The 27,594-nt window shown below is 45.5% G+C and overlaps 1 protein-coding gene across 5 annotated transcripts in view; it reads right to left on the bottom strand.

Moving 5' to 3' along the window:
- The window catches only part of POLI (DNA polymerase iota), a 668,492-nt gene that overhangs the window by 392,986 nt on the left and 247,912 nt on the right, over positions 1-27,594 (bottom strand). For all 5 annotated transcript variants that reach the window (XM_069626995.1, XM_069626992.1, XM_069626991.1 and 2 more), the window contains one exon: positions 15,872-16,108. In XM_069626995.1, the coding sequence (XP_069483096.1) occupies positions 15,872-16,108 (237 nt within the window). The remainder of the gene's footprint in view (positions 1-15,871; positions 16,109-27,594) is intronic.

The raw sequence follows: 27,594 nt of genomic DNA, 5'->3' as shown, positions 1-27,594 counted from the left end.
CACTTCTTCCATGAATTTTATAATGTTGCGTGTGGTAACTTGAGGAAGAAATTTAATTTCAGCCCACCTGGTTAACATATCAACTATCACTAAACAATAAGTAGCACACCCATCACTCCAAACGGGGCCAATCACATCCATGGCTAATTCACTCCACGGACTCTCGGGGACTTCTCTCAGTACCATAGGATAGTCCGCACCCCTGCACACTTTATCACTCTTTGAGCAAAGGATACATTTTCTAACTTGGTCTTCGATCAGCCTATCACAGCCGGGCCACCAATATGTGGTTCTGATTCTCCTTTTAGTCTTCACAATGCCCTGATGTCCTTCATGAGCCATTGTTATGATCTTCTCTCTTAGCCCGATAGGGGGTATTATTTTGTCTCCTTTCATGAGATAGTCACTTTGAAGATATAATTCTTCTCGCACTTCCCAAAAAACTCTAACTTCTGGAGAAAGTATCTCATTCTTCCTCCATCTCCCTTCTTTGACCATCTTCATAACTTCTAATAAAATGACATCCTTCACCATGTTATCGCTCCAATCTTCCTTGGATATAGCTTGACTAGATATTTCACACACAGCTTCTTGATCCCCAAAATCCACTTCTACATCATTAAAATTGGTCAAACGGGACAAACAATCTGCTGTAATGTTCTTAGAACCTGGAATGTATGTAACCTTGAAATTAAATTCTTGAAGTCTTGTAACCCATCTTCTAATTCTGCTGGATACTCTGTCGAGGCCTTTAGTACTGAATATTTCCACTAAAGGTTTATGATCTGTGTGTATGATGAATTGTACTCCCCATACAAAAGATCGGAACTTCTCAATGGCCCACTTGATTGCTAGAGCTTCTTTCTCAATTGTGGCGTAATTCTTTTCTGGTCCTTTAAGTAACCTTGATGCAAAAGCAATTACTAATTCTTGTCCATTATAATATTGCGATAGAGATGCGCCTAAACCCACATCACTTGCATCAGTGGTTATTACAGTCTTCCTGCCTCTAACATAACTTTGCAGTGCTGGAGCTTGGGCTAAAGCTTTTTTTATGAACTGAAATTCTTTCTCGCTCTTCTTATTCCACAAAAATTTCTTTTTCATTTTCATTAGACTCCTCATTTCAACTGTGTGGTCTGAGAAATTTTCTATAAACTTGGCGTAATATTCAGCCATTCCCAAAAATGTTCTTAATTGATCTTTGTTGTCTGGAGTATTCATGGACTTGATAGATTCTGCCAAATCTTTCTTGGGTTTAATACCATCACCAGATATTACATGTCCCAAATATTCAATCTCTTTTCTGTTGATTTTCGATTTGGCTTCACTCAACACCATTCCAGCCTGGTGTAGTTTGTGCAAAACTTTGTTCAGCATCATATCATGCTTGTCCTGATCATTTGCATAGACTAATACATCGTCTTGAAAAAAAACTACTCCTTCCATATCACCAAGTATATTCTGCATCACTCTTTGAAAAACTGAAGCTGCTGAGATTAAGCCAAACGGCATCCTGCGAAATTGATAAAGTCCCTCTGGCGTGATAAAAGCCGTCAATGTTTTAGAATCTTCATGTAGTTTAATTTGATGGTATGCTGCTGTAAGATCTAGCGTGGAAAAGACTTTTGCAGGGCCCAAAGTGGATATTAGTTCTTGTATATTGGGTAATGGGTGTCTGTCGGGAATTACACATTTGTTTAACTCTCTCATGTCGACACATATTCTGATTTTCCCTGTAGATTTCCTAACAATGACCAATGGCGAAACCCATTCTGCTGCATCAATTTTTTCAATAATACCTTGCATTTCCAGTTTGTTTAGTTCCTCTTTGACTTCCCTTTTGAGGGCCAACGGGACATTTCTGAGTTTCTGGGCTACAGGTCTTGAATCTCTCTTTAACAATATGCGATGTGAAAATCCTTTTAAACATCCTATGACATCATTTCTAAATATTTCATTCTTTATCTTCTGGATGTTACCATTATATGGTCCATCAATTTGGTAAACCATTTCATCAGCATTGGGGTCTAAACGAACTTTGAGTAATTTCTGGTGTGTCCAGCTGAGTAGAGCAGACTCTCCACTTTTAGATACATAAATTCGACCACTTGCTTGCCTCCCTTTGAAGTCTAAATTGGCGACAAACCACCCAATTAATTCTATCCTGACTCCTCCGTAGGCTTTGGGTTTTACATCAACTTCATATAAGTACTCTGGACCGCATTTCCTCCACATCCCCTCTGGTATCAGCGTATACTTCGCTCCAGAGTCAACCATCATATTGACTGGAAATCCATTCACAACAATTTCAGTTCTGGGACTCTCTATGTGTGTGTCTTCATCGGTAACCATGAATACACATTCCTCCTCATCGTCATCATCTCCAATCCAGTTAGAGGATTGTTCACCATTTGGGTTGGTCCTACAACACTTTGCTATGTGACCTTTTCCCCCACACTTTCTGCAAATCATCTTTAGAGCAGGGCATTCCTTATTGTCGGCCCAGTGACTTGGACTGCCACATCGGTAACATCCTCTATGTCTGGTCCTTCCCCTACTGTCCTGGGGAAACATGCTCCTGTTTTGACGTTCTCCTCCTGATGTAGACATCCTTATGATGTCGGGTCTGTTCCCTCTTCTGGATTCTACTCTGTCAGGTCTTCTTGTATTCGCTTGGTTGTTGTACATATCTCTGCTCTCAAACGGTCTTCGCCGAAAATTGCTGGTATTGGGTATTGCTCCATCTCTTTGTGGTTTCATTTTCTTTTTCTTGTTGCCTCTAATTATTCCAATTTCTTCATCTTGATCTGATTGTACAACACTAATCGATGAGTTGATTGATATGTCCTTCATTCTATTCTCTAAAGTGGAAACACACGTTTCCGTATGTTCCACTTCCTTGGCCAATCTAAGTACCACATCAAGTGTGGGATCATCTTCAGACCAAAGTCTCTCCCTGACCTTACTGCTCTTGCACTCGAGCATAAATTGGTCTCTGATCCTTTCATCAAGTTGTTGGTTGAAATTGCAATTCCGGGCCAATTTCCTCAAAGCAGTAACATACTGTTCTACGGATTCTTCTTTCTCTTGAACTCGCTTCCCAAATTTGTATCTTTCTAGGATAGTGCTCATTTTCTTGTCATAATGTTTATTGAGTTTAACAATGGCAATTTCATACATGTTCATGTCCCCTGTTTCATCCACTGTGAGGTCAGGTAAATCCTCAAATTTCTCTTGTCCTGCTGGTCCTAAACAATGTAATAATAGAGACTTCTTTCTTTCTATACTGTAGTTCACTCCACAAACTACATGTGCGTAATGTTCAAAAGCTTTAAACCATCGTTTCCACGGAAGTGTAGGTTCGCCAACTTCCGGCAGAAACATGTGTGGTGGTTGCACTCCTTGCATGGCCATAATTGATTGTATTAGATGGACTCAGGGAGTCAGTCCAGATTCTGTACTTTGTATGATCTCAATTCCTTTATCTTTCCACTGTGAAGAGGAGGAGTATGAGGAGTAATAAGGATTACTGGAGGACGTAGCGCGGAAAACTTATTGTTTGATTTTACTTTGTTTTTAAAAAAAATACTGTGAAGAGGAAGAGTATGAGGAGTAATGAGGATTACTGTTTGCTCGACGTGGAGTGGTGTGTAATGACAATGTAGTCGGTTATTGGCAGCATAATGTGGTTCTGCTAGGAAAACACGACTTAAAATTCGTAGGTTAGGCCAGGAAATAAATTGGTATTCAGCAGAGAGCAGTGAATAAATTAACTGATATAGTCAGCTGGGCCTTGCGGCTGGAATGTTCAGCAAAGAGCAGTGAATGAATTAACTTGTATTGCTAGCTGGGCCCGCCTCCTCTGGGACACTTAACGCAGTATGCGTAGGAGGTAATGGATTGGCATACAGCCAAAGGCAGTGAATAAATTAGCTTGTATTGCTAGCTGGGCCCGCCTCCTCTGGGGCACGTAACGTAGTATGCGTAGGAAGTGGCGGTGATTGAGGCAAAACACAGATAATATTCAAAGTCACGAAGAGTGGGCGGAGACAGCACGATCGTAGCTTCGGACAGTCTGTATGTGCTGCAGGCGATCGCGGCTGGGATGGGAACCGCGGTCCTACCTGTTGCGCGGCCGGAGATCCTTCTCAACGGCCACTATTGTTTCTTCGTTTTTTTTATCCTCGTCGCCATTGAAGTATGGAGGGCCAAATAAATAGGGCTTGATATATTTATTATATACTTTTATAAGATTAATTTTACATAGTGCTATGGATCAACAGGGAACATGAACTGGGCGTCTTCTCTGCTTGGCTTCTCCTCCAACTGTCGCTCCCACGTTCCATCTCGTCACCTTCATCCTCGTGCTCAAGCATTCTCTCGTGCAACTGCACGGACCATTTTACATGTGAGGATACTACAATATGTGATGTCATTAGTGGGTGACGTCAAGAGTGGAGTGTGTCTGGGTGTGTGAGATATCATGGGTGGAGTGTGTGTGATGTGTGTGTGTGTTTTAGAGTAGAATAGCCATCACTGGAGTCCAACGGGACACATTTGGAAGATGAAGCCTGGGTAGTTGGCACTGGTGGGTACTTCTCTTCGATGTACTTTACTTACCTGGATGCAAAAAGAAGTAATGGAAGACCTGCCCTCGGCTCTAGAGATCTTCCTTCACAACACTGGTGATGTGTTGGTCCCAGGACGGGCCAGGATGTAAACCCAAGAGTAGTGTGGTGGGGGAGCAGCTATTGCAGGACCCACCACCTCCAAGGTCTCATCACCAAGGGTTGCCTGCAAGGACAAGATGGACAAAAGCATCGGGATGTTGGATAAACAGGAGTGGCAGAGGGCCAGCTGTGGAGGTTTGAAGCATTAGTAATCTGCATGTCAAGGGAAGCCTATGGGAGGTAGGCAATAGTAAGAGACCTGTGCTGAACTCGTATGCGTTAATGGTGCACCAATTATTAGGAGTGAGAAGAGATATCGGACGCCATCGAGATTGCAGTTAGCGCAGGCGACATCTCATTATCAGGAAAAGGAGCTCAGAGTGTACTGGTTGTTTACTGAAGAGTAATGATGTTGTGCCAGTTAGCAATGCATAGCCATGAAATAGATTGGCTGTGCACCAAGCCAAGGACAAAGGCAAGAAGACCGGAAGGAACATAGGGTTGTGGTAATGCTGCAAGGAGCAAACCACTACACAGGTTGTTACCACGTAGTGGAGAGCAAGGAATCCAGCAATGTGGAGACGCTGTGCGGAGTGCACCAAAGCACGCTGTTTGAATGTGATGCCAGCGTTCTGGGATGTGCAGATTGTAAATAAAATAACAGTGAGTCTCATAAATCGGGGCAACCTCTGCGAGAATCAGGTGCTATGATGAATCGCAGATATTTGTCCCTTCTCCCCAAGGAGGATACTCCCCCTGTGAGGCAAGAGAGATGAGCCCACTGTGCAAGACCTTCCCTAGGGGTCGAGGCAAGTCGGACTACACCAGGAGAGATTCCCCCTTTGGAGACCAGGGCTACCGTTCTGTGAGGAACCTCCTAAACCACCTACTATAGCTGCATGCATGGGACTGTCTGTTTGTAACAAACAATGTCACATCTTTTAATTTGGCTGAGGGACATGCAAACAGAAAGAAAAAGAAGTGGTCTCTTTACCAAGAGACGCATATTTAACTGGGGCGAGTTTGATGAGTGCCTTGTCCACAGCGGAAGCCCCCCGACATCAGCATGCCTTGTGGAGGTGGAGCAGAGGCGAGTCGTGGAGCATGCGGCTTTCAATGAAGCAGAGAACGCCAGCATGAAACCCAGGAGGCCCGGCATATGCAGATGCAAGGAATGCACTGTGAGGAGGAAGTAACAAGGTATCCGGTGGTGGCGTGACCACAAGTACAGAGTGGTGGGTAGGACACCCACACAACGACAGGGATGTCACCATTGCAGGAAGCATCGACAACTTCTGATCATCCATGCCAGTGTGCGGCAGGGACCCAACAAGGAACCTGAGAACGGGAAACCGCCGACAGAGAAGAGAGAGAGCATACTCGAACCAGTGTCGAGCCCTGCCACCTTCCCAAACATACAGTGAGGTACAGGGGGAAATGGAAGAAGTGGGAGACTGCCCGGGCATCACTATCTATTTTGAGAAACTCTTCCAAGTTGTAAGGATGAAAAAGTAAAGATATGACTGTGCAATTGGTATTATAAAAAGCCGACAAAGCAATTAATGAATAACTCAGTTGGGGAAGAGAGTTATTATAAGAAGAGAGAAACTCGTCCCAGCCCCGAGATCGAAAAAATAAAAGGGAAACCAGTTAACAAGAGAAGTGAAAAGAATCTACAAAAGGGGTTTACCTAACCCAGGTGTGGAGCAAGCAGAGACAGGAAACAAAACCCCTGGGAGGAAGGGAATTTGCCCTACGAACAGGACAAACGAGGAGAGAGTTTAAGACAGAGAATTCATTACAAGGAAAGCCTAAAAAAGGGTCAAGATAAAGAAGAGTCTACAAGGGATGGTATGAGTGTGAGGAATCACCAACAGAGTAAACATTATAAATATAGGACCACAGAAAGCGTGAAAACCAAGAGTGTCTTTGAAGAACTATAAGAACTGATCTCAGAGACTATCCAAGGCGACTATGTTAAGAAATATCTGTACCACAGAGAAAAGTTGTAAATAAATAGATTATATGAAGAGAAGACCAGGCGACTATAAGACACTCTCCTGGCCTTTTTAATTTAGTTAGATATAGTGGTATGGTCCGATAAAGTTAGTTTGAACGGAGGACACATTTACTTTGAACTTCCTGACAAGCACCTTTAGTTCCTTTAGATAGGTAGCTTATTCCCTCTAACAATGGGGAAAGTTAGGCATTTTATTTATAATTTCATTAAAGATCTGGAATAATGTCCTCAGTGTGTCCAACTCCTCCTTCCGACCAGGCACAGTGCCCATTGAAGCGCTGCGCATTTGCTGTTGAAATGCAGATTGCTGATGTGAGGATCACCCGAGTGGAAAGCGGTAGTTGTGTTCACCTAATTAATTATCACATCAATGTGATCTGGAGGAGCAGTTAAGCGTTGCAACAGAAGTCACAGACATGACCAAATTTTACATACAATATCAAGGGGGTCTTGTCTCTACAACGACCTACCTGGTCAGATGGCTGCAGGGAGCACCCTGGAGATCCCTACGATGATCCCTACGATGTGTCGATGCCAATACCCAACCTCCCTTATAGAATACTTCTGCAGATAAATGCAACAGCCTTAGAAGTGCCCCACCAGGGATTTTGGGCTGTGATGAAGATGCGGTCTTGCCTCAAGGGTTGATGGGTTGCTCAATATGGTTTCTTTCAACAGGTTCCCAGGTGTGGCCAAGGTAAGAATGCAGGGAGTTATAGTGTCTTCTCTAGACCCCCTTTCTCAACACCTGATCCCTTTCAAACCCCATTGGTCAACTCCAAGTGAGGGGTAATGGGTGGTTGCTTATGTATGCACACTTTGTACTCAGCTGTTGGCAGCACATACATAATTCTTTCTGAATCAGCCTACAATGGCCGGAAGATTATTTACTATGGGGCCCCATTACTGTGATGGGTATGGGTGTATCTTAAAGCGGCATCATGGGGACGTGTGTGCGTGTTATAGCGCACAGTTGTATAAGTAATGAATCATCCAAGTGGCATGAGACCTTATAAAATTTAGCATTACTTGTAGTGAATTGGTCAGGCAAATTAAGGCGAGATGTGAGGTGTGGCAACATTGAAGCCCAAGTCGTAGGATGAATTCTCTGTGGGGATAACCACTTTCTTTTTTTTAGAAACATAATTGGTCTGTAAACAACCCTATGTATAGTTGTGAATGGGCCTTTTAATTTACTACGAATCATTTACACAGCCATACAAACTTCTGACAAAACTTTAATGGTTTTCACGCTTCTTGAGCCCATTACTTGTCCTTGGGAACAGATGTCAGCATGCAGGGGTTTCTAATATGTATGGTTGACTGTTTGAAATTGCAGGGGCTTTGAATTTGCAGAACTGATAATGTACAGGAATACCAGCTTACACAGATTTCTGCCCGTTTGCATGATCTGCTAATGTGGACATCTGCATGTCCTTAGATTTCCAATGTGCACGGCTTTCTCTTAATATAGGCAGTCAATTTGTAGGGCTGGCATTTAAAAAGTGCTTAAGTGGAGGGCTGCCTGTTTGCATTGTATTTTAATGGGCTGGCAACCTATTTTAGGGACTGCTAATGCACATAAGTACCAGCTGATCGGAGCTGCTTATATCCATGGTAGCCAGTTCACAGAGGTTAATATCTTCAGCTGACTGCTTGCAATAGGTTCTATTGTCAGGACTACCAGTTGAGCAAGGGGCACTACCATTGGCTGTCTGTAGCAGAGGCTAAACTGCAAGCTGGCAGGAGTGCTCAATCTGCAGTAATGCCTGTACGGTCTGGTAGTTTGCAGCACTGAATTGATCAGGGCAGCTAATGAGAAATGCTACCGTCTTGCAGGGGCGGCTAATACGCAATGCTACCAGCCCATATTGTGAATATAGAGGCGAGATGCAGGAGACGTGGGTGCAGGGGACAAGGATTGTGGAGTGAAAGAAAAAAGATTGGGGGGGGAGATACTGAAGGAGAACAGAGGAACAGAGGGGGGAGAGAGTGGGTGTGGGAAAAGGGAAAGTGGGTGGAGAGAGATAGGGGGAATAAAGAGAGTGGAGACCGTAAGCATGGATAGATCCTGACCGAAAGGACAGCGTTAGTTTGGACAGACGGTTGAAAGGGCATGACACGGGAGAAAGAGCACATAGAGGAATGGGGTACAATTAAGAAGTGAAAGAGATTGAAGTAACAAAAGGGAAGTGAAGACAGAGCACGAGGGGATGAGAGGGAGATGGGTAACAGAGTAAATAGGATAAAGAGAAAGTGGGGTAAGTGATTAAAAATGCAAGTGAAGGACAGACTAAACCTTCACACACAGAGATGCATACTACTGAAAATGCATAGAGCCAGATGACAGGGATAACCTAGGAATAGTGCGAGAAAGAGGACAGGGGAAGTGCGCAAATGGGCAGGGGAGAGAGACTTGGAAGCAAGGGCAGAGAGGGGTCTGAAACCCAAATAAAACTTGGGAAGCAACTCAAGACTACAGAGGGGTCAAGGACCCACTGAACTCTAAATAAGTAGTGCTGTAGAAGTAGAAGCAGCAGAAGCAGAAGCAGTAGAAGACATTTATAAAACTGAGAAGGTGAGTCTGGGGCTTGCACCCATATGAAGATTGCAGCACGCTAAATCTTCATAGCCACACTACCTGACAGGATAGCGTATCAGGTTAGCTGTGTTAGGGATAATTCTCTGTTAAGGCTTATTTCCCAAACCTAGTGAGTCCCCCAGCAGCTTTGCTGGATTTTTGGGGTTTGTTTTTTTCTCCTGCTAAGAGTGAGACTCTTTTTTCCCACTCTTAGGCATGATTTGAGAATGTCCTTTGACTTTGTATGTGTTTTATGGGCTATGGGGTCTTTTACTCCATAGGGTTTCATGTGTTTTTGGTATGTGTGTTACACATCACCCTCATTGCAGTAACACAGGGGTGTGTTAGTGACCCCCAAACAGACTCCATACCCTGGGACCGACTACTGTCTCCCAGGGCATGTAAAGTCAACATTGGCTTTATTAGTCCAAATTTGTGAACAGAACCAGTACAAACCATCATATTGTGGAAGTACTGGAAGGGGTTAATTAGATTACCCCTCGGTCTGTTTTCAAGGGGGCACTGTGCAGTCCCCCCTTGTCGAGTTTCTGGCTGGTGGCAGTGGTTACCACGCAAAATATTCCTTAAGAATATTTACTATGGGATTTTCCCATTCATTTTACACGCACCACTTTTTGGTACAATGTTAAAGATACCGCTGGGTTATTTATTTAATATTTATTCCCCGGTTGGGTCTTTTTGCCAGGACTCAGTTTTAAAATGGCGTTTGCGTTCGCCTCTGTAACTCCAACCCAAGTCAAGCCCTTTGTTCCACTTTTGGCGGGCTTCTGCACAGAAGTCTCCAAATGTGGTGCCACTCTGTCTGGGTCTACAGGATGTGTGGGAGGGGGGAATAGGCACCCTGGACTGAGTTGCCTTGGCAACTCAAGTCGCACTCTTGTGTGATTGGCCCAGTGGTGAGCCGCCCGGCTCACCACTTAGCATGTTTGATTGACAGCTAGGACTGGTGAATGGGGGTTTTCTGCATAAAAGCAGGGCGTTGGGGACTGGAACTTCAGAAGTCACCACAGGACCTAAAGAATCCAAAGAGGGAGAAGCTGAGCCAACCTGCAATGGCGACACCACCGGTGGAGCCCTGCTGAACCGTCTCACCACTTCCCAACGACAGAGAAGATCTTAATCCAGGAGAGTCTTCTTCCTTTGAGCTGGTGGGGTTAACCAGTTCACCTTCTTTTTTTGCCTCATGGATCGTCTCGTGGTCGAATCGCCCATGCCAAGCACCCCAGCGACCGGATAGCCACGCTTCACCACTACCGCGAATAAAAGGATTGTACCTTTTAATCGGGAAACTATGCGGCTGGTTTCTTCCCTGGCAGTGCAACGACTTCCAGCTTTCCTCCACGTCGAGATCTTCTCTTCCCCTGGACGAAGCACTGACTTGCATCCGCTGCCAGGAGCAACTGCCCCCGCTGGAGCTTTCTCACCATTTCAGGTGAGAAAACTCAGGTACTGTGTCCCGCCTGGTCTCCCTTGCAACAGACTGCTGAAGGTGTCCCGTAAATCCTTGACTCTCTATCCTGGGATGACCTGGGACCTGTTAACTAACTTTTCTGAACTGATCCAACTCCTTTTTGAACTATCTGCAAAGACTTTAAATTACTTCAACTGTGTGATCTTGGGCACATTCCGCCTTGCTCTCTCCAAGAGTGGGCCTGGCCTATGAACTTTCTTTCTCTACAGTAGACTCTGCCTTTCTTGACTTGCTGTGGTTCTTTTAAAAGTGTTGGTATTGTGTGCTTTCCTAATTCTGCCTTTTCTCTCCCTTTTTAAATAATTATTGGAGTGCCATCTTGGTTAAGCGCTCACCTCTGTTTGATAATAAGTGGTGTTCTTTTCCTAAGACTTGTCGAATAATTAATCAGGGAGGTGTATATATTTCTAGTGACTGGGTTTGAACTTGCTTGACATATTAGTGCCAGTGTATTTTTTATAAGTGTGTTTTTAAATAAATAATTATATACTTTTATACCAAAGCTCTGGTCAGTGTTTGCTTGTGCTACTGTATTTTTGTACCTAATGTGTATACTGTCTAACTCTTCTTAAGAGAAGTCTGACTGCTCAGCCACAGCTACCAGGTAAATCTGGGAGGTGCAGGCTGCTACCAATTGGGTTTACTGCCAACACCTGTAGTCTTAAACTTTTTGCAGTGGTCCCTAAGGGAACTGCACATGTTTCTGCCTAACAAGCTGTGACATCAATGGCAGTATATTGACATGGGGAGGAGAGTCACTTTCCCTGGGGTTGAAATCTTTAAGAAACAAGCCAAGAGGAAGGAGGCAACCTCTTCACCACTGTTTATTTGTGAGAATTAAAAAGCCCCTCATTGAACCTTTGGAAGGCACGACAGTCTGGGAGTAAGACTGTCTGTGGGAACTTTTGTGTGGCAACAAATGAACAGAAGGGAATCGTCCTGCCTGGCTTAACTTCAAGACTTGGAAAACTACCAGGAGGAGGAAGGCACTCCTGAACTTTAGTTTTGGATCTTCCTTCGGCACCCCATTTTTTTTGGAACTTTGCTTTCTTCAGAGAAATCCCCCTTTTTCTTGTTATCCTGATCTATGAGTGTAAGGGACGGAAATAGGTTTGGACTTAGGACCGTGGACACATTTTGATTTTGACATCCTGACAAAGACACTAGTAGTTTTGGTTGAAGTAGGGAAGCCCCCTCTTAGCTTTAGGGCAATTAGAATTTCCTCAATACCTTTTTACTTTCACTAAATGTTTGTAACAATCAAAATGCAACCTTTGTGTCCGCCTTATGCTTCGGATTCCTTGCACTCACCTCCCATTGACCTTTCTGTTAAGTTGGTTTTCCAAGTCAATTGCTGCTTTGCCCCTGTGGCAGGTTACAGAGGTGGGAGCCTGTATGTCACTGCCACTCTTGCTGGTGGGCTGTCTTCGCTGCAAGGATTTGTAGATTTGGAAGTTGTGTGGCAGGCATGGTATCACAAGTAAGGACACAGACACAAGAGACTTCCTAACTGGCCCTAATGCTATAATGGGAGTAGTCTCGACCATCAAAGTAAAACAAAATAGTCCAATTCAGTCAGTCAAACAAAGGAAAAGTCTGTGTCAGAAACGTATACTTGCCCTCACGCTTCACAATAACTAAGTGTGGGAAAATGAATGAAAATAAAGAGTGTGTCAAAAGAATATCAGAATAGCAATGACAGCAGCTATCCACCCCTTCAGACATGTTCAGTTCACTGGGGTTCTTACAAAGTATCTTCAAGGTGGATAGTATGCACAGTTCAAAGATTTCCCATAAAATGGTTAGGCTTCCCTCGCCTATTTCAATGTCGGTTCAACATGCGTCACAGTTCTCTTCAATGGATTCTTCCGGGCTTCCCTCACCCGGTTTCACAATTCTGTAACAAACAGGTATTCACAATGTTCCTTCTTAATTACTTTCACAGGCTTCCTTTGCCTGTCTTCAAACACTTTCCAGCTAAACAGTTCCGCTTCACAGAGCTCTGGGAGAACTCCCTTTCCCAACCTTTGTACTTCTCTTTCACAATGTTCATCTGTCGGAGCCCTTCGCAACCGCATAGTATTATCACCCCAATGCGTGACCACTCCGATATCAGGGTCCTTATTAGTATTTCACAATGGTCATCTGTCAGAGACCTTCGCACCGCACAGTATTGTCACCCCTATGCGCCACCACTCTGACACTAGGAGTGACTTTTTAATGTCCGTGCCTCTAGCTCTTCGTTTCACAGAACGGGCCCTCGGCCACTCTGTTCCTTATTTCACAAAATACATATAGTTCATTACATTACAACAGGCCCACGTCCACTCTGTTCCTCGTTTCACAAGAATATCAGTTACTTTCAAGTTAGCCTTTCGGGATCTTTACACGCTCTCTGCATGCTCCCTTTCCTTCAATGGCTTTCAACTCATTTTGCTTTCATCATTAACTGTTCTGTTCTCTTTCAAGAAGCTTTCAACAATGTGCCTTCTCATAAAGCACTACCTCTGTTACTTTGTTTCTCATCGGCTCCCTCTATGGCTAAATACATTGAAGCTTTCAGTTCAACGTCTTTATCCTTCAACACGTAGCCTTGCATGTAACACTGTAGCTTATGACAATTGCACGTATCACAAACCGGGCTCTGCCTTTCTTTGGACTCACCAGCTTTGATTGCTTTTGCATGTCCTTCAGTTTTCAACTCGTCGAGGTTAGGGTCTTGCCCACTCGTAGAGATCAGGGTCTTGGCCCACCTGCCCATCAGACACTCCCGGGTGGCCTTGTGGCCCCGGGGAGGAATCGAGCAGTTTTGCTGGCGCATGGAGGAAAGGGAGAAGCCGGTCCCTCGGCTCCCTTCTCTGAACCTTCCCGGCTTCTTGGAGACACGGCTCCCTTGCCACGCTTTCTCCTGCTTCAACTTGCAGCCTGTCAGCACCTCAGCGCCACCTCAGCGCCCCGTTGTCCCTGGCCTAGTTCTCGGCTGCTCTCTCTCAGATGCTCCTCCGTCTCGCCATCCAGATTGCCTACTTTCTTGGCTCCTCTCTCGCTCTTTGTGTCTTTAATTTTCAATCATGCCGGTTTTCATTTTGGCACAATGTTTCCCTCTCGGTCGGCTTTACACTCTTGCAATACGGTTATCCCGCTTCAGCCACACGCACACCACTGGGTCTCCGATTTACCCTCAGTAATGCCGCGCTGGTGGGTCCTTCGCTGGGATCAGGCTGAGGTCAGGGTCTCACCACCTGCCCCTGGACTTCAGTAACTTGTCCAGGAAAACAAGCACTTGGATGGACATGGCAAGCAGGCTGCAATCTGCTGTTCTCAGGCTCTCTCGAGACACGGCTCCCTAACCAAGTTGCAGCCCCTCCTTGACACCAGGCCAGCGTTTCACCACTCCGCTCTCCTCCAGACTCTCCAGGCACCTTCCTCTGCGACTCCTTGCTCCTCGGCTCTCCTGGTCCAGTTTGCATCTCCAGCTTGCTCAATTCTATGTGTAAAACCACACCTTTTATAGTGGAAAGGAGAGTCAAGTGGAGTCAGGTGTGAACAGTCAATGTTAAATTCCTGACCCTGCTTGACTCTTAGTGGGACAACCTAGTGGGAGTTGGTAGTAGTCGTCCCTCTGTTTCGATAGGTGGGTTTCACAGGTAATCCTCACTACTCTCGGTTGCCTCTTCTTTGTCCCAGTATTAGTTGGAAATGGGGGAAGGGTGGAATGAGATTGGAAATATCCCTTGGATGTTGTTTTTTCATTTACCTTGGTATTCTAGTGGTTTAGATTCTCCTTTTCTCGAGGAAAAGTCATTGGGTGGAATGGGCCCTGAATAAATAGCCCATGAAGGGTTCAGGGACTTCTTCCTTCTCGTCTCTCGTCCCGTTGGGATACCGCATTTCACCTGGGATCTTCCCATGGGCGCAACCCCGGGGATTCCTTACCATGGTGATCCGCCCTTGCTTGTCCACCCCCAGGGTTGGGATCCGAAGGCCACAGACCTTCTCTGGCCATCTGAATAGGGGATTCTCATGGTCTACATGGGAGAATACCCCCAGGTTTCTCACAGAGTTCTACAAAAGAAGAGAGAGAGCAATGGCCAGCATTGTAGTAGATACATATGGAGTGAATGTAAGTGGTACTTGACAACTGCAGCTAGGAACTTTCAGAAGGGAGAGAGACTGATGCCCACCCAGCTCCCTCACACCTCCTTTGTGGCAGGACTGACTCTGGAAGCACCGTGCAGGCCTCCTGCCCCAGGTTTAGAGGGATCTTCATCCCTACTTGACAAGGTCAGACCCCTGACCCTGTCACAGTATGGGTGCGTATATGTAGATGAGGGTGCTTTAGGTTTGTGAATTTTGAAAGAAAGGCAGCTTTTTGTTTCTGCTTTCCTTCTCTTATGTCTAGGTTACTGAATGGTGTGTGGGTCATTTCACAGTGTAATGTGTGTGGCGTATGGTATGTGTGTAATGTTCCCTGTGTGTGTGCGAATGTGGTATCAGCTGTTCTCCTATTCACTGGTGTATAAGCATCAGAGGAGGCTTGAGGGGACTTAAGCTAATAAACACTTAAGCCAATAAAGAAACTTAAGGAAGACCTGCCTGCTGATATAAAGATTTTCCTATACAACAATAATTACTGTCAGCTGCCTATTGCTATGCTCCAAGTATGAATCTCCAGTTGGACAAACTACATATAATACATGCACAGCCTTTAAAATGTCTCATGCATGGAATCAGAATCCTCATAGTACAGGAAACCAGAAAGTAGTGCATTGGTACCCAGCCCTCAGAAGAGCGCAACTGTTTCCAATTCAGTTCTTGAAAACTGAGTTCCAGTAGTGGATGAGAAATTCTGGTTGTGCGTTTACACATTGCACCTGGTTGCGCTCTACCTACCTGAATTTTCAATGTGTTATTCTGCATTCTGAAGTGATCATAGGGTAGGGTGTAAAATGTTACAAAAAATTGAACAAATAAATAAATGCAACATAAATGTATTGACTTCTAGAGTGTATAGTTTATTTCTTAGATTGTTCTAAAATTCTGGTCCACGATCATGTTGTACTGGAATGTCCAAAGTACTAAATTAAGTTAAATGAACCTCTTACCTGGCACTTTCTTGATGTGGTCCAGGCGGTCAATAAAACTTTGGTGGCTTTCAGGCAGAAGAACAGTTTGTTGATTTGGTTTAAATGTACCACCCACAAGTTTGCATAGCAGTTTATTTGATGCCACACCTGCACAGCCAGTAAGGCCAAATCGATCAAAGAGTGCTGCTCTCATCTCTGCTGCAATCTGAGAACCAATCGCTAGCCCGACATGCACTGGGTCATTTTTATTAAAAGCTGCAAGAAAGAAATGGATCATGAACAGACAATGGTGATAATCGGAATGGCAAATAGAAAAACATCTCCATAATAGCGCTAAACTATATAACATGTAAATACTGATAGATGTGCAACTGAGAATTGGCCACTCTTTAAAATAAATTGAATAAAATTAAAATATAAACCCCCTCAAAGTGATGAAGCTGTTGGGATAAAGGTGCATGCTTAATTGCGAGGCCCCAAACACAGTGGGTAAAGACTGGAGTGGGGTATCTGTACTTCTGCCCTCTATATAGTAGGTAAAGGCACAGAACACCCCAGCAAGGCTCTCAATTTGGTAACAGTGGACGAGCAGCCAGACTTAAGCTTTCAGGAGGAGTTCCAGGCAGGTTCTTAAGTATAATGTTTCCCCAAAGCCCCCACAAGGAATGTCCACACACTATGTTAGGTGAGAACACAGCTTCTTTGTATAAAATAAGGTTTGCTACTTCTATACCGAATATACACATATATAACACTTTGTACATGGAATACTTATTCAGAGCATGGTAAATATATACACACTATGTGGTACCACACACTATTTAAATTAAGTTCAATTCAGTTAGAACTGCACTAACTGCAGGCAGTTTTAAGTGGCAGGTGAATTCTTAAATAAGGTGTAACCAGCATAGAATAGGAAAGAAAGGCAAGTTAGTTATGAACAATGGCAGAATGCTTTCTTTAGAATAGATAAGTAATTCTGAGTTTGGATCCCCCACCTGGGCAACCTGGAAAAGAAAAGTTAGGGAGTAACTTGTTGACTTTTACAGCCCAGCCAATATTGTTCAATAACTTTGTGCTTCCTTTTTAAAGGTTCTGCCACCCCAAAGTACCTCAGAAGCCGCAGGAGAACAGGATCCAAGACAGATTTTGGTACCCCTGGATGACCCCTGAGACCAGAAAATGCTGTTCCTCCTCACAGTTCCTTTGGTGCCTTGGCAGGCGAAGTGGCAGAGTTTGTTGGCTTTACTCAACAAATCCTCTGAGGATGGACCCCCTTTGGAAGAAGGAACCACTGGGATGCTGCGTCCAAGTTAAAAAGGAACCAAAGTCATTCGGATGTGCAGCAGTTTTACTTTTCGCTGTGCTCTCCTTTGGTCGACGATTTCTCTGAATGTAGAAGTCCTGTGGAGGTGAAACTTGCTATGGGCTCCTTTAAAGGCTTGGCAGATGGAAGTAAGACCTCTGGGACCCTTCGAAGGACTTCTGACCGCGACGGGTACATAGGTAACTTTTTGTGTCGGGTTTCGGAATATCGTGTTTTTCTGACTTTCGGTTCTTCGGTGCTGCAGCCACAGCACGGACCTCTGGGCGGCTTCTGGCAACCTGTACTCCACCATTGGAGTGAACCACGGACCTTCACCACGTCTGGGACCCTAGGGACGACTTCAACAGCTTCTGGTGGCGCGAAACCCACTGGCAGACCTTTGACTGCACCCAACGACTCTGGGCTCTCTCTGGAGGGGAAAAGCGGTCAGTGGTGACTGCAAGGATGTCCTTTCAAATGTTCTTAGGCAATTTGGAACATTTGCAGCTCTAGGTTTCCAGCAGTACTATGCCAGGGTACGGCTTCCAGCGGTCACAAAACACACCTCTGTACCCTGGGTGCCACCAATGGACTTCTCTGGCTCGAGATGTCCGTCATTCCTCTTCTGAACATTCGAAGACCCCTTCTCCGGACGGCAGGGACACAGGACTGGCTTCCAGGATACTTCAATGAAGAGGAGCAGTTCTGCACGATGGCCTCTCGTAGCTCAGGGAGGGGTCCCCTTTGCAGGTCCTCTCTGGATCGGTCATTGGGAGACCCAACAACGTTCGGATTGTTGAAGAAATGCAGCAGCAGACTTCTCTTCCAGCTGGGCTTCAAGGAACAGCTTCTTCTTGTTAAGCTTTGAATTCAGCTACCGAACAAATTGGTAAGTAAGAGGTCCCCATACATGCACATCTGTCCCTCATTCACTCTGGCTGAGCCAGACTCAGTCAGCCAATCACACAGTAGGGCATTCATGCAGGCAGGCAGGCAGGCAGGCAATCAGGCTCACAGCTAGTCAGGCCGTTCACTCCACCCAGACACCCATAACAAAAGAATTGGATTGGGGCAAGTACCCAGCCTTTCAGCACACTACACTGTATTCATGTTGGTTTCAGTCAGGACAGTCTCATTCATTGTGTCACACACACATAAACCAGACACCCATAACAGAGAATGTGAGTTGACTCCCAACTCCATTCACACAGGTCCCACCCCTAGTGTGTACCCACAACACACAGCACGTTGGGAAGGCTTTAGTCAGTCCGACAGGAGGCAGCCCCAGATCCATATATTGTATTTTCACTCAACAACAGAGGCGCAGCCAGGATTGCCTAACTAATTGGGCCTGGAGCTAATGGAGTTGGGCATTCTGCAGTGACATTAATATCTGTAAATGTTCACACAGCACTGCTGAGTGGGCATTTACAGATTTTGGGTGGACTTGACCGTTCAGGCCCTACCCTGTCTACAACCCTGCTCAACAGCCAGTCAGGGGGAAAAGGAACAACAGAGACTTATATGGTGTTTCCACCCAACATTCATTCAGGAGAAAGGACCGGGTCAGTGCTTCCCAGGACTTTGGTAATCAAGGCAGAAGGCAATAGAACCCAAGAGGCCACCGGGCCATCTTAATCCATCGATTCCTATGGCAGGGCCTGGGTGTACCAAAAATGGAGGACACTCGGAGCCACTGCCAAGTCAGAATGTAGCTGCCACCAGCCCATACCCTGCCCTGTGGGCAACACACAAGTGCCCAAAACACACATAAGGGGTACAAGGGTGTACCCTCACCCATGGGTGTCATAAGAGTAATCCTTGGGTGATGTTCACCAAAGGATAAAATAAGGAGCTACAATGCCAGAGGTCCAGGTGGGACCTATGTAGCAGAAAACAGAGACAACACACACAGAAGTGGTAGGACAAGGAGTAGGAGGCACTGTCCCTCCATAAGGCATTTCCAGCATCACACCTTGGGGGACTTCTATTTGACACGTTTGGCATCACGCTCCACTGCCACATTTTTCAAATGTTCCTGTTTGTACTAATGTAAACATTAAGGGTAGCTGTTACGCAAATGGTCCTCGCGGTAGGAATCAGATATATACACATAAATGGACCATAGCAATGAGGTTGGAAAGTAATGTACTAAAACAATTCTATCAAAAATATAATTTTATTACAAATATACTATTCATTTTCATGGTACTGCATTATCAAAAAATCAATACATAATTCTATAGTAACACACATCCAAACACCCCTCTTTTTGCTCCACCATACATACCCCATTCTCTCACTTTATCATAGCATCCATGTGTTGTATATTGCATAGGTCACAGAGACTATGTAACCTCCTAATCACAAAATCTGCTCATATATTCCTTCACTGTCATGATCTCTGCTTCCAAAAGATCAGGACTTGCCCGACTCCCTTGGAAGCAGACCCATAACCCCGGTTCCGAGTGCCAGCCAGTCCCAATTGGGACCTTTTGGACCCTGTCCTGGCGCCAGTGGCACCAGGCTCATAAAGATGCCCAGTCCCAGCGCTGGAAGCGCCGGGCTCATAATGCTTGGGTGGACTTACCTGCAGCAGACCATGCTGGTTACTTACCTGCCAGTTGAACCCCTGACCCTCTTCTGTTTGGGACTACTTTTCCTGTTGGGTGGGGCAGGAGCCACTCCCTAGGTTCAGAACACTGGAACTCTTCTGGAAAGCAGGAACTCTTTTCTTAAGCACTACAGGAGGCTATTTAAACCACACCCGATGGATGAATCTTGCTTTGCGTTATTCTGCATTCTCTGCAGCAGAACGCTCATCGTGTCTTCTGCTTCTGATCCTGGGCCTAAGGGAACAAAGGCTTACCATCCTGGAATCCAGTCTTCAGCAGCACCTGTAAAGACAAAGAAAGAACAGGTTAGCACTACGGTCTTCAGTGGCAGCGCATCTCTTACCTGGTCCATCGGCTGTCACCAACGCCTCGCGCTGCATTCCGGCATCTGAAAGACAAAGGCTTACCTACTCTTCGCATGCTCCGGAGGTCTTCGCACTGCATTCCGGCATCTGAAAGACAAAGGCTTACCAGCTCTTTGCACGCTCCGGAGACCTTCGGCGCTGCATCCCGCATCTGAAAGACAAAAGAAGGTGCGTTTAAAGACATTGGGCAACTTTATTACTCACGTGCCATTACTCCTTCCCACGCCGAATCCAGTGGGTATTCCAGCACCCTTCAGCTTCTCTAAAGCTCCGAACTTGTACCTGCAAGATAAAAGGGACAGTTAGTGCGCATCGTGAAGCAGGCTACAAGCGCTTACTTACGTGCTTCCAGGCGCTTCTATTCCTCACGCGGGTTCGATCCTCAACTCTCATCAGCCCGCCATCCGCCATCGCCGGAACCCTGCAAAACAAGAGATATCATTACAAAAGACTTTTAAGAAATTTGAAGAGCCCAGAACTTACCGTTTGTGCAGTTAACGACGGACAGCAGTCCTCTGAGGTCAAGAGGCCTGCATCCTTATCCAGTGAAGAAACTGGTTACGGCACCCTGCCCCGAGGCAGATGGAGAGCTCGGCGTTCACTTACCTAAGGTGAGGGCGTTAACCTTTGGGGTTCTACAGGAGAAGAGAAAGGGAAGAGGAGAGAGGCACCCAATAACCCCAGTTCATTAATCCCATATTTTCTATCTGCAGACATCTTACTCTTCGAGTCAGACATACAGTGCACAGAGGTCCAGCCCAAAGAGCTAACCGTGTGTTACACATCACCTTTGAAGATACGGCATTCACCCAGTCAAGACCGGCGCCTCTGCGGGAATCAGGTGAGCGTTACATTCACACCCTTCTCAATTACAAATGTGTCTGATTGTTAAACATCACAAACAGCTTGTCAACTTGTCAACACGTGTTGTAGTTGGTTATTCGAGCTTCTGATGTTGTCCTTTTATTGCCAACCTTCTTCAGGACGATAGGGGGGCTCGAACAGTGCCTCTCCCTTAGACATATGGAGCATGGGATGTCATCTCCATTGTAAAATCATGGTGGTAATGAAGAACAAGTAATCAATCCACAGTACTCCCGTGATACAGCTTGTTATCGAAAGACCTACAAATCTTCAAGAATAAAGGCACTAGTGGGCTATGTCACCCAGCACTTTCAAATCGTACTGTTGTGGTGTCCCAATGCTTGAACCATCCCTGGAACTTCTATGCTCCAATTGTTAGACACTGGTCGAAATAAATCAGAATGGGCAAGGATAAACTGCAATCTATGGTCTCAGACGAGACTCTTAGAAAAAAGGTTTGTCTTACTTGGGTTTCTAATCTTCCCAAATCCAATAGGTAGTTAAAGTTCAGGATTCATAATTGGTATACGAACAAGTATCTTTTCCAGTCTGAGTAGCCCTGGCTGTGGGATCCAGTACAAGCCCCAATAATATGTTTACCAAAATAATTGACAGATTATTAAAAAAAAGAAGCATTAACAAGAACAATTATTTGTATGATGGACAAGAATAGCATCAGGTTCTGAAGCAGAACTATCAGATAGATGATATAAAACCTGTCAATCAGATTTCTTTTGTTTCTTTTGGAAGAGACAGAGCTTCCACAGCTCTTGTATACATGACCAACCGCACGACTCAGGGAAAGATGCACCAGGCAAGAAACAGCTGTCTGGTAGGGAAACGGAAGAGACCAAATGCTTACGGACAGAATTATACTCTCAGGGAGGCGAGAAACTAAAACGATATCAGAAGAAATAAACTCCATGGTATATAACATCCACAGCAGTGAACGAGCGGGGAAAAACTGAAGTCCAACAATTAGGACTCAATTACTGTAATTTTGAGTACTGTTGCAAAACAGAGGAAGGACACAGACACTTTGTGCACATGAGTTGTATCCAAAACTACCCTTACTGACCCTACCACTATGAAAACTCACTTGTATGTGGAGATTGAGTCCCTTCTCCGGAGGGACCTTCCAGTACCAGTGGTGTAGGATTCTTTACCAATAGGCAATCCTTTAATAGTCCCTCCTGATTTCTTGGATTCGACCTTTTAATTCCTCTGATGAGGCTTGGAGTTTTCCCTTCTCCTTGGTGGTCCCTCTTACGGATCTTTTACAAACAAAAGATTCTTGGTTGCTGTCTCCAGCATATCTTGCGAAGACAGTATTATTTGCATAGTCTTTCTCTCCTGACCAATTATAACTCAGCTTGCTATGGTCTACTTAATTCTTACAGGGCTCAATTGTATAGTTCCTCTGAACTCTTGCTCACAATATTCTCTCCTTTTTATATTCTCTTCTTCTTGTACAAAATTTCTAGTGACTTTCCCATTTTCCCAGGGTATTGTGATACACTTCTTTGCTATTAATAACACTTCTCTCTCTTGTATCCCATCAGTTTAGGTGTATTTGCTTCAAGGGTAACTTTATCTTGTGACTTCCACTGAGACTAGTGGTTTTGATGATATAATGATCCTTTCTCTTCCACCTGTTATTCCCGTTCATTCTATTGTAAGGGAAAACACCTTTCGGAGCCTTGTTCCTTGGTTGCCTTGTCTTGTCGTCACCTTCCTTTCGCCAGCGTGTTCCTCCTCATGGTCTCTCTCTTTTCTCCGGTGTCCCGGTCTTCCAATAACCGGTCGGACACCATGCGGCTTTCTATGCGTGGTGATATCGGCGATGTTTATAGAACCGGCCATCCACCACAGGTCTTCTGTGGTCCCGCAACCACCTTCCTCTGAGCTCCTGCCCTGGGGGTTTCTCATGCCGGGGTCCCGCCGTGACTCCAGCATCCCAGGTATTTCCATCTGGCTGATATCCTGCTGGTTTCTCGTGTTGGGGCTGCACGTGGCTCCGACTGCCCAGTCTCAGGCGAGTTTGACACTCGTGGGTTTCCTGGTTTGTGCTTGCTCTGCCTCTAACAGGTGTTATGCAGCATGGGGCCTTCACAGGTCTGCGTATGTGGCTCCCTCTCTTCTGTCACTGTGGTTTGTTAAGAGTACGCTATTTAACATACTTATCCCAGTGTACTGGGTATTTGTCTTCAAAAGGGACATGTTCCTTTTCTGTAAAATGTTGGCATCTATTAATAGTTTCTTCATCCCAGTTGTGATATTTAAAGCTTTCTGGTATTGTGAAGCATGTCACGTAGGCCACAGTGTGCAGAGCTTTAGGGAGTTCCTCACAGGAATTGGGGAATGGGAGTCACTGTCCGCTAAGGGGCAGAGGGAAGTCTCTCCCGGTGAGGTCCCACTTGCCTCAACCCCTCTGGTGGGAGTTTTCTTGTAGGCTCACCTCCCTAGCCTAACAGGTGGGGTGCTCCCCCTTGGAGAGAAAGGACGAAGTCCCTCGATTCGTCATAGTACACAGACAAAAGAATTAATCTATATAGATTCTTAAGCAAAGTTAAACTGGCCAATTGCTTTGTAACAAAGGATGAGATTAGTTGCAATTGAACACCAAGTTCACTAAATAAAGTCACATTCAGTGATGTTGGTATTCTTAGGAACTTGTTTGATTTGCAATGAAATAAGATACTTACACAAATTCTATCAAGGTAGAGCAACATCAGCAATAAGAATATAACAAAGGTCTGGCCCTGATTTGGGGAAAATATTAGAAAGAGGCCTGAAAAGGAATTCTTGTTTCATCTGTGATGAATCCCAGAATATTGTTCCTGCTTCCCTGGGGGAGCCCCTTCCCATGAGGCCAGGGAGGTGAGCCCACTACCCAATAGTTCCCCTGGGGGGTAAAGCCCAGCGGGAGGATTGCATGGGAATGGATCCCCCAATGGGACCAGGGACAACTTGAGAGAGATGCAGGGCAATGAACAACACTTTGTGGAACCAACATGAGCAGTCTAGACACTGTACACCCAATGGGAGCACAACGGTAAATGAAAAGGAAGGAAGACTGACCAAATGGAGATCCTCCCAAGAGGAACAGGAGACGAAGTCGTCTGGCATGGAGAGGAGACTGCTAACCGGGACGCAGAGAACTCTCCAGAGGTGTCTCCATCCGGTCTGCAGTCTGCAGACCAAAGGAGACAGGAAGGAAGGAGGTCAGGCAGAAGCAAGCCCCGAACCAGGCAGTTGTGGAGAGAGCCTCCAGCTGCCCAGCCTTCCTTGTTGCGGAGCCACCACAGAAGCACCCAACCCTGCGCGAGAGAGAGAATGCGGAAAAGCATCCAGAGTTGCTGGAGCAGTCAGGACCAGGAGAGAGGGAGCGGACGTGGAGAGAGCTTCCATGTGTACCATTGGCACCGCTGCAGCACTGCCACAGGGATCGTAGAGCCTGTGAGAGAGAGAGCACACAGGAATCTGAACGGAGCTGATGGAATGCTCTGTCCATACAGAGGAGACCCAGCATTGTACCCGAAGGTACCAAGGTTGTTGGGGAAGCATGGAAAATAATGGGAAACCTGAGAAGCAGGGTCTGGGACCCATATACATAGACTGCCTGAAGTAAATGTAGTCATAAGAATAGCTGGCAGTGTAGTGAACTGCGTGTACGAGTAAGGAAGAGAAGCACAATCCCTCTTGGTCGCAGTACCTGGAAGGGAAGACACACAGGCCTGCCAACAGGGGTTTGAGACAAGCATCCCAGACCATAAGCCTGAAAAAGACCAGGGGAAGGGAGACATTCCCCCATAGCTGGTTGAACTGTACCAAAAGCCAGTGAAAGGCCAGAGGAAGCAATACATTCCCCTTTGGTGTTGCACCAGAAACCAGAAACCAGAAAGAAGTCAGGGGAAGAGAGACATTCCCCTATCAGTTGTGATTGAACTGTAACTTCATAGAACCTTAGAATTCAGAACTTTATACTTTGTTTTTTCAAGGCACTTGCAACCTGGGTATAAGGAAACACCCCTCAGGGATCCTATCCAACGTTGTGGAACTTTATTTCATCATCCACAGGTAGGGAGCCATTCCTTTGGGCTAAGGAGACACACCTTTCTTAAGTCTCATTTGAAGTGTAAGGGGCAGAGATAGGATTCTGACAGGACTGTGGAATTTTGATTTGGACATCCTGACAGGTTCCGTAGTATGTTTAGTTGAGGCAGGGAAACCACTCTTAGAGTTAGGGCAAGATAGGGTTCATCCTTTCATTTTCATTCATAAAGTCTTTACCATCCACCATGAACCCACTGCGTCAGAGTTGTACTTATGCACCCTTACATATGGTGTAAGAATGGTATTCTGATGCACTCGATAACTCTTGGAGAATCCCCTCTCCCCTTTTGTTTTTTCTCCCCCCCCCTCCATGATACTGACTATTAAAGAGTTACAAGGGAATGAGTTCCAGTTGAAACTTTCAATTGGGGAACACATCTACACCATCAAACAGGCAATAATAGAACAAATAAAAATTCTGATAGTCCAGCACAGACTCCTCTTTAAGACCCCTATCCTACGGAGCTAGACTCTGATTACTCCATTGGCCCCAACACTAAATTGAAGCTCGTCATTAGACATGAGGAACATGAGGGCGTCCTCACTTCTTTTTCCCAGGAATCCTCCTCCCAGGTGGCCAGGGAAAGGTAATCTCTCTTAGATCCTGACCCGGCAGGATGATATGCGAGGGAGGATCACCTGGGAGGGGGAGACTTGGGGAGCAAAGAGGAGGCACCCAAGAATGAGACATGGTATCCCCCTTTCCCTTGTCAAAATGCACCCTGCCCTCCCCTACATTTGTTGGTTATTTTCAGTCTTTTGTACTGGGACAAAGAAGAGGCAACTAGGAGTAATGCACACTTCTATTGGTGTGCACCATGCTGGTACTCATATGAAGAAGAGAACTGTAAGACATTACTAACATGTTCAGGCATGTCCCACTAATTGGGGTCATGCAAAGAACGTACACATGCAGCCAGGTGAAAGGCTACAGCTGTATATAAAAAAAACCCAGAAAATGGCAAGGAGAGAGCTGCCTGGGACAAGAGAGCTGCCTGGGGCGAGAGACCCGCCGGGAGGCAACACTGCAACCCGGTACAGAGCAGGCTGGATAGGCTCTGGTAGGGAAGGTGCTGAGCGCTGCAGGAGCGCAAGAAGGATTCTGCAGCCCGAGCAGGCTGTGAGAAGGTTGGGAGCCCACACAGATCTCATCCAGTGCTGTGTGTCCCCAGCAGAAGCTGGTGGACAATGAAGACTCCAAGAAGCTGCCAGAAGTGGCAGGAAGATTTGAAAGCAACGAGCGCTGCTCGTCGCAGCTTCTGGCAAGTTAATGGGGAGCAGGAAGCCATAGAGGAGAAACCCGAAAGCACCTGAAGGAGCTGCAGGAGACCAGTGAGTGACAGAAAGGAAATAGTCACACCGGGGCGCTCTAGGGGCTGGGCTTGGGCTCAAGGAAATGCTGGTCAGATGAAAACATATGACAAGAGGGTCGGGAGACTGAAGGAAAAATTTATGAATGCCAAAACAAGCTACAAAGTATTTCATGCATTATTGAACACCGAACTGCATTATTGAATACTAAAGAAAAGTTATGCAAAGTACATGCAAAGTGCATGAAAGCAGTGCACGAATGAAACGAAAGTAAGGTGCATTTTCAAATTCAATGAAAGCAAATATAAAAGCACTGATTGACCATGTGAAAGTCTGAACCGAATGAAAGCCAGTGACAAGGGCTTAGGAAACAAATGAAAAGCAATTAATAAGCAATGTTGGGAAATGCGAAAGCAAGCTGGTGACCAGCAAAACACCCCACCAAGTGAATAGTGTGAAAGGCACGCTGTGGCAGAGGCAAGAAGCTGCCAAGAATAAAAAGAATTCAAAGTGGACAAATGACAGAGGTTCAAGAGGGAGCCTGTGTTGGCAAGGAAGTCCATTGAAAACAAGTGAATATAACAAAGTGCCAAGGGTTATCAGTTACGTGACGTGTAGTGGCTGGACCGAGTGGTCAGAACACTGCACCTAAACCGAGTAAACCCTACTTGCAATGAACCAAGGAAAGTTACGTTGTTAAGCTTTTGTGCCTGTAAAATATTGGAGAACAAGCGGAGTGAACCATTGAAAAGCCTGAAAGGTTACAAAGTTGATTTGGAACACTTATTGAAAGTCAAGAGACTTGATTGTGTTGAGCTTGGTACCCCAGGGCCTATTGGAACTCCATTGAAGTTGGGAAAGGGACAACCCTTAGTTTCGTTAGGTAGGGAAATCCCATTTTAGCACAGGGCAAGTTAGGCCATACACCATCATGACATTTAAGTTAATAAAACATTTTTTTTAACAATGAATCTGGTGTCTGCATCTTGCTTCATGATGCCTTCACAGTCCCAATAAAAATATCCCTTCAATAGGCACGTTGGGTATAAAACCAAGTCTAAATAAATAAAAAAAAATAACTTATGGGGACAATGAAAAACAACTTTGGGTACTCCCTTATCCGAGAGTCCAAATAATAAAGGAGTACAAGGGAGTTCCCCAAAA

This window comes from Ambystoma mexicanum, chromosome 6p (assembly GCF_040938575.1).
Source record: "Ambystoma mexicanum isolate Mex_15411 chromosome 6p, UKY_AmexF1_1, whole genome shotgun sequence".
NCBI lineage: Eukaryota > Metazoa > Chordata > Amphibia > Caudata > Ambystomatidae > Ambystoma > Ambystoma mexicanum.
The sequence above is the reverse complement of the archived record's forward strand: the minus strand, read 5'-3'. Positions and strand labels throughout refer to the sequence as shown.